The sequence below is a fragment of the Corylus avellana genome, chromosome 1 (genome assembly GCF_965113065.1).
Source record: "Corylus avellana chromosome 1, dhCorAvel1.hap1.2, whole genome shotgun sequence".
Classification (NCBI taxonomy): Eukaryota; Viridiplantae; Streptophyta; class Magnoliopsida; order Fagales; family Betulaceae; genus Corylus; species Corylus avellana.
Window position 1 is genome coordinate 1,589,486 of NC_142490.1, and position 8,303 is coordinate 1,597,788.

At 34.2% G+C, this 8,303-nt stretch overlaps 1 protein-coding gene across 1 annotated transcript; it reads right to left on the reverse strand.

Moving 5' to 3' along the window:
* LOC132172598 (ferulic acid 5-hydroxylase 1) lies at positions 1–2,841 on the reverse strand. The gene is made up of 2 exons (XM_059584120.2): positions 1,859–2,841; positions 1–846 (listed from the first exon to the last, which is right to left on the reverse strand). Exons 1-2 carry the CDS (start codon positions 2,777–2,779, stop codon positions 226–228), a joined length of 1,542 nt encoding a protein of 513 aa, XP_059440103.1. The 5' UTR covers positions 2,780–2,841; the 3' UTR covers positions 1–225.
* Positions 2,842–8,303: the final 5,462 nt, after the last annotated feature.

The following is an 8,303-nucleotide window of genomic DNA, read 5'->3' on the forward strand; positions in this document are numbered from 1 at the left end:
AGATCTCAAATCCTCTCAATTTCATTTCTTCACAGTTATTTTTCGTTGGGTCTTCGTAAATACAATAAAATTCCAAGAGAAAAATAAGGCCATACAGTTCGCCAGTAATCACAGTTTTGTTTTGTTTTGTTTCTTTTTTTTGTTTTTTTCCTTCGTTGCTCTTTACATTAATTATGTAAATCTCCAAAGCACACAAAAGCCACACCAACCCACGCGCTCAACTGCTTACAGTGGACACACAACTCGCTTACTCGGCACCGCGATGAGCCGAGTTGCCCTCGGCGCGGTGAGCCCAAAAACGTCGTTCATGTCCAGCTCACTAGGCTTCATGCCATCTGGCAACTCCCACGTGAAACAGTGAAGCAGGTGAGCCACGGCTTGGTCCAGCGCGTAGAGCCCGAGTTGCATGCCGGGGCAGGACCTCCGACCCGACCCAAACGGTATGAACTCGAAGTTGCTCCCTTTGAAATCAGGCATCCCCTCTCTCAGAAACCTTGAGGGCTTGAAGGTGTCCGGATCGTCCCACGAGTTGGCGTCTCGACCAATGGCATATGCGTTGATCATCACACGTGACTTCGCTGGAATTCGGTAGCCGGCAACCTCCGCGTCCTCAGCGGTCTCATGGAGGAGCAGAGGGATTGGTGGGTGGAGGCGTAGAGTCTCCTTGAGTGCGTACTTCATGTAGGTTAACTTCTCAAAGTCGCTCTCTTCCACGCGCCGGTCGAGACCCACCACTTCGGCGAGCTCTTGCTGAACCTTCTTCATCTCCTCCGGAGTTCTCATCATCTCCGCCATGGCCCACTCTATCGCCGACGCCACCGTCTCCGTCCCACCAAACATCACGTCCTGCAATGCAACAATAGCGCACGTTATATATATATATATATATATATATATATATATATATGATTGTTTAAGAACATCCAAGCATAAATGATTGAGTTAATTACTTTCAATTTAAGCTTCTAAAATGAAATCGTTTTGGACTAATCATAATTTATCTTATCGTGTTGTCAAGGGTTTGAGCTATTATAACTTTATTTGATCAATAGCCGTTTGTTGATAATTAAGTCGACATGATACTCAACATTACTCAACGTTCTCCTTGTTTGTCCCTCGGTTTGACCTTTCGGCAGACAAAATAAAGTGTGAGAGATTTAAATATATGATTTTTAATAAAATTAACATATTATGTGCTTTAAAAATGAAAAATGATAGATTTCATTTTCATCCACTAAAATTGACTTGGCATGGTCCTCCAAGTTGAAAAAAAATTATTTCAACCATAAAACATTAATTTTTTTTTTTTGCATAAAATTTAATTATTTTTCAGGACCACATATACAACTTCTCATTAAAAATATATGAAAGAATTAGGTGTTTTAAGGACAATCTAATTATTAAATTATTTTTGTCTTTAAAGAGTAGTTTAATGGCAGGGCTACAAATTAAACACACCTCATAAAGTGTAAATCATTAATTCAAATCTCTCTCCTCTAGTAATTTAAAAATATATGTGCTTAAAAACATATATATGGGAATTTAACATTAAGTTGAATAATCTAGAAATTTTCTTTAACCTTATTTAGAAAAAAAGAAAAGAAAAGAAGAAACATTATCCTTAAGAATCGTATCGGATCAGATATTAACGTTTGTTTTGCTGTATATCTCTTAAAGGGGCAAATAAAAAAAATGTAACGGATGTGACCATAAATGGACACTTGAATTTTTGTATGTTAGTAGAATATTATACACGTGTGGATGGGGGATTAACGCGGTGACCTTTATAATTAATTTCCCGAAAAACACACGTACACGTGTAATCAAAAGGAAAAAAAGTTTTTGTGAATTTTCTCACCATGATTATGGCTTTGATGTTGTCTCTGGTGAGTCTGATGGAGTCATCGGAGTCGCCAACTTTTGCTTCGTCGCTGTAAAAAGCCAACAAATCATCCACCATATCTGTATCACCGTCAATAGCGTCGCCACCGTTTTTCTGCTTCTTCTCCATGTGATCGTCGATGATGGTGTCGATGAACCCGTCCAGTGACCGGCGAGCCTTGGGGAGCCTCGTGTAGAGCCCCTGCGGGTCGACCCAGCTGAGCCAAGGAATGAAATCCGCGATATTGAAGGCTCCGAAAAGCTTAGAGAATTCCTGCAGTATCGCGATAAACTCTTCCTGACCTTCTTGAGAGGAAGTCCCGAAAGCAGCCCGGTAGATTATGTTCTTCGTCAGCGTAAACACCAGCTCGCCGATGTTTACCGGCTTCCCGATGTTGGCGGCTACAACTCGAACAATCACGTCGACCTCGTCTCGTACCGACGCCCACGACTCGGCTCGTTTGCGGCTGAAAAGCTTCATGACGCAGAGCTTGCGCATCTGGCGCCAGAAGGGGCCGTAGTGAGCGAACGCCATGTCGGCGCGGTCGTAGGTGAGGTAGCTGATGGCTATAGTTGCGGGACGGTTGGAAAAGATGTTGTCTTGGACCTGAAGGACCTGTCGCGCCACGTCAGGGCTTGACACGGTAACCATGTGTAAATACCCTATGCGGAGATGGAAGATCCCGCCGTACTGTTTTGCCAGCTTGGCTAGACCGCGGTGGGTTAACTGGTCCATCATCCCCATGTTTCCGATAATCGGTAACCCTCTGGGCCCCGGTGGATAAGGCAACCTCCGGCGAATACGAAAAACTACGCCCAACAAAAACAGGAAGGGGATGATGAAGAAGGCTGCCATGTGCAAAGGTTGTTGTTGAAAGGCTTGCAGGAGAGAATCCATGGCTCTCGACTCTCGTGGGTGTTTGTAAAATGCAACTCTAAAGTATGTTGCTAGGTTGGGTGAGATATTATGGGGCCTTATATACAAGTTTCTAGCTGCTCTTCTTGTTATAACAGTAGTAACTATTTTGGACACGCTAAATTAATTGCTTATTTTAAAAGACTTGGTGCTAATATTTATATATTTGTCAATTAATTTATGTACAATCTAGTAGGACTACCCAAGTCCGTGAAAATTGATTTATGTTCTTCATATTCACACGGTATTGACTCGGGTAGGAAGATCAAACGGGCATTTTATTGCTTGTCTTCTTGTCGATTACTTGTACATGTATGCATGCTTTACACGTACGAAATACTCCCACACACGTATAATAGGTATGATACATGCAAGATCGATGGTAATTAACTAGTGATGTCAGTAGGACGTTAAAATTTTCCTACACATAACACAACATTGTCGGAGGGTCGGGACTAAAACGTACAAAGAAAGGATTTTGACAAAAAGTCAGGATCCCAAGTGGTTGCAAAAAGAACTTTTGATAATGAAATAAGTGAAATGACAACGTCTTTGTGTTAATTAAGGTTAACCCATCTAGGTTAATTTGCTAGTTGCAGCTGCGACCCATATCGAGCTTATTCTCTTCTCTCTCATACGTACATATTAGGTAACAATATACATCATTATAATTGCGCAAAGGCACTTGCAAAAAATTCACTGATGGTTGGTAGATTCGGACATGACATAATGTTGATGTCATGAAAAAGCCCAATGAATGGGAAATAAAGGGGCATGATATATATATATATATATATATCACAGTGTTGGGGTCCTGGGGAGACCTAGGATCGTGAGCATTATCGACTAATTACATGTATGCTCATTTACTATTATTGAGTTTGTTTGTTAAATAATGCTTTTTAAAGGGTGCAATCAATTTGTTTGAGAAAGTATATATATATATATATATATATATATATATATATATATATATATATATAAATATGAAAGTAGTTTGTAAATGTTTTGTGAATGTTTTGGATTGTTTATCAATGTTTTATTTTTGAAAAAAAAAAAGATTTGAACAAATTAATAACGTTCATCCCCTAAAATTAATTGTACCTAACTATTACCTTGTTTGGAAAAAAAAAAGATTTGAACAAATTAATAACGTTCATCCCCTAAAAGTAATTGTACCTAACTATTAACTGCTAGACCCCAATAACAGAAACAAATATGATACCCTTAGAACTTGGTTTGGATTTTATCATTTCGGAGGAACCTTCAAAACCTATATAGAGAAAGATACATTCAAGTCCACATATATATATATATATATATATATCCCTGAATAAAAAAATTAATTTTTTTTTTAAAAAAAGGTGCAAATATTCCTATATAGTCAATATTAAGGGGATTTAGATTCCATATAATAGGGCTAGCTAACTTACTGCATGTCCTACAATAGGACTCCCCTTTGAGAGCTCGAACTGCCAGCACACCTTTCCACAAAATCCCTATCTATTATTGGATTTAAATTTAGATTCCGTGTAATAAAATCCTCATATTAATATGTGAAAGCCTGTTCAAATATATCAAGAATTTAGACCATCTTGATGAGTAATTTGCTACACACATTCTCACTTCTCCACACTCATTTCTTCACATCGATCCATATGTGACTCTTAAAACCACTGTTGGATTAAATCCGTTCAACTTCACCAGAAACGTTTATCTTCTCCTTCTAGATATTGGCAGCTAGCTACCTACTTTTTTTAATTGTCATCAAAGCTCAGTGTACAACAGTAGTGTATAAAACTCCAAAACAAGTCGGTCCTTAGTGATATTGCTTCATCAGGAAAATGAAAGATTTGATAGCTGACCTTAGAACCAGTCTCTGTTGTGGTTAGACATGAGAACCGCTGATGGCTTCGTCTCACCCTTCTGCATGTTTTTTCCCTTTCTTATTTTTAAATGCATCACATGTAATTACTATATATATATATATATATATATTTTTGGCATAATATTGAGTCAAAATTATATATACTTAATTTCCAAGATAAGATTAAGATCGACTAGATTGCGTGTTATAGCATCACTATAACGTCATCGTCGTTTTCAAGAACATCCTCAGCTGTTCGTGTATGATGAGTGATATTTCCGCCCTTGGTTTTAATTTCCCTATTCCGTTGAGCGTGATTGCAACATTATTTAATAGATTAAATGTAATTTTGAAAAAAATTCAAAGCCCTAGTGTAATTTTCATTACCTGCTTGATTAGGAAAACAATTGAGATCTAATGGACCGCCTGATAAGCATGAAACATCCTACAAGTTGTCATGTCCTGTCACCCATTATTATTAGCTTTCTAAGTTGGCCTATCAAGTATGCGAACCTCTGTAATCACCCAAACCTGGTCCACAAACTATATGATTAATTAAGAGAACATATACATTAGCTCTTTCCTAGCGGTCCTAATCTCCAACTAAAATTTTGATACAAACTCTACTCATATATAATTTATCCTTAGAAAATCGGTTTATGAGAGTTTATAAAACATGGTTAATATCGCACTTAAGTCATGTGGGAAACTTATGATCATAATATATATATATATATATACACACGTACGCTTTACATTCGACTTCTACTGCAACTTACTCTACATATTGACGATAATTTGATAGTAGCCTTTTTTTTTAAAAAAAAATAAAATTTGTCAACTTCACTCATCTATCAGTATTTAATGACTTAATCAATATACTTTGTTCATGCATAATATCAAAACATTTTAATCCATCTTGTAGCTAGGTTGTCCCATTTCCATTATCTGACAACAAAACTATAACACATTTGATCTCGTGCTCAATGTGAAACTTGTCTCATATACTAAATAATACAAATCTCAAATAAATGTTATCTTTAAAATCGGCTTGCAAAAAGAGAGTGTCCCGAAACTTATATACACTTGATTAAGTTGTTGAACTTAAGCTTTATAAAACACTTAATTAAAAGCATCATATCAAATTAACAATATGCATGAACTGCATTGTTCATGTGCTAATTTGTAGTAAAATGGCAGATGGCCCACACATAAAGTAAGTTTTGGGTCACTCGATCGTAAGCAAGTTTTGCTGCATCAACTATAAAATAATCACCCACTAAATAAGGATTATAAATATGGATAGGTGTGGAGATGCGTTTATTGTAGTCACATGGCCGATTGCCCACAAATAATTAAAGTTGTGTCCCTCTCCTTTATGAACCATAAATAAATGTTAGAATTCGCACCGCCACTGTCTCTGTGTACCATAAAAATATTAATAAATAAAAAAATAAGAACTAAAAATTAAAACACGAGAATTTAACTTTATTTTGTAAAATTGCCTATATCTGTAAGCAGCAATAATAAGAGCCAACTTACTATTAAAAAAAAAAATTAGAGGAGTGATCACACGTTTGGGGTTGCCACGTGGCCACCTAATTAACGATTTTGTTTTGGTTTGTAATTATTTACTGTTATATCCCGTTGAAACACTTTTTTCACTAAAATTGCAAAATACATTAAAAAATATATAAGATAATATTAGATATCTCAACATTTTTTCTCAAAATCTTTTTCTCAAATGGTCTGGTACATTCAATAAATAAATAGATTTATTTTTAAAAAATGCTACACATCCCAATTTTTTTTTTTTTTTCAAATGATGTGTCACCATCCTAATATCCTATAAGTTGGTGGCACACTTTTCAAAATAATAGATTTCATATATAAGATGGTGATACATCATTTGACACATCCTTTATTGTTTTTTTTTTTTTTTTTCTTAAATGAATGTGAAGTCCAAATCATTTAAAAAATGAATTTAAAAAAACGTGTTGGGGGTGGATAGCAACCATCTAACAAATATAACGAAATTCCAACAATCAAGTAAGTCAATTTTTGCCAGCGTACGTAGGAAAAGCTGAGGACCACACAGGCTTGGAAGTTGGGAGAGAAATAATTCGACCATTCCTTGTTTATTTAATAAGTAGTTTCTTACAATTGATGGTTATGGTAAAACTGTGGACATGAGGGACCAGAATTTTTTTTTTGTTTTTAAAGAAAGAAAAAACAAAAGCAATAAATAATAAATAATGAGGGATGATAGGTACTCAACTTTTTTGCCCAACTTAAGTTTAACTTTGGCCTTATTTTTTTATTTTTTTTTAAAAAAAAAACTAAATAGCAAATGAAAAAAAATGTGTGAAGGAATAATATCTATTTTTGGTCTTTCTTTTATTTGGTATTTTTTTAAATTAAAAAATAGTATTTTTCTTCATAATAAAAAAAATTGCATTATTATGAAGAAAAAAAAATATCATAGTATTTTTCTTTCAATATCATAGTATTTTTTTTAACAAAAAAATTCCATTATTATGAAGAAAAATATCATTTTTTTTATTTTTTTAAGAAATACCAAATAAAAGAATGACCAAAAATAGATATTATTCCTTCACACATTTTTTTCATTTGCTATTTAGTTTTTTTTTTTTTTAAAAAAAAATAAGACCAAAATTGGACTTAAGCTGAACAAATTAGTTGGGACTCTATCATTTTTATATCGACGACGTTCAGTTTCCGGGCTATGCTCCAGCTCGTCCAAATGGTCAAAGCTGCAGCTGGAGGACCAGAGGCTTTTTAGGTGGGATTATGTTTTATTTTACATATTTTAGGTCATGCTTGCTAGTTAATTAACCTTCTCAATTTCTTTCTTTTTTTTTTCTTCTTCTCAAAACAAATATTTCTCAAATATATATATATATATAACAAATAACATAAAAATTAAATGTTTATAAAAACAATTTTTTATCTTTATATCACATTAAAATATTTTTTTTAAGTCTTGATTGGGGATAGATTGGAGGTTTTTTTTTGGGATGGAAAAGAGTAACACAATACTACTTTCTAATTAATTACGAACTGATTTATATATATATATATATATATATATGTCCGCACGAGAAAAGGGAAAGAAATGAATAAGATTCAAACTACTGACATCTGTTTCAGGAAAAGTGATTCTCAGTCGATTGAGCTACTCTTTAAAGACATTATCACAATATTAATAAAATCCTAAAATGGGAAAAATGTAAACGCTGGCAGCAAAGTTTGACAATTTTTATTTTTGTTGAGAAAAGCAAAGTTTGACAATTGAAATGAAAGAATATAATAGACATATCATGGATACAGTCCAATGCATTATGCAATAAAGTCAAAAGTTTATTGATCAATTTCCTTTCATACTTTAGGGTGTGTTTGGTAAAGGATTTGAAAAAGAGAATGGACTGGAATTGTAACATATTTGATTGATGTGAAAAAAAAAGTAAGAATATTTTGTATGAAAAAGTAAAAAAATAAAAATGAAAAATTGTTTTGTAGTGATTTTTTTATTTGAATAGTAACAAAAAAGTGACTAATGTGATGTAAAAAATAAAAATATTAAAAATATGAATGAACTGGATCTTTTTCAATGATTTT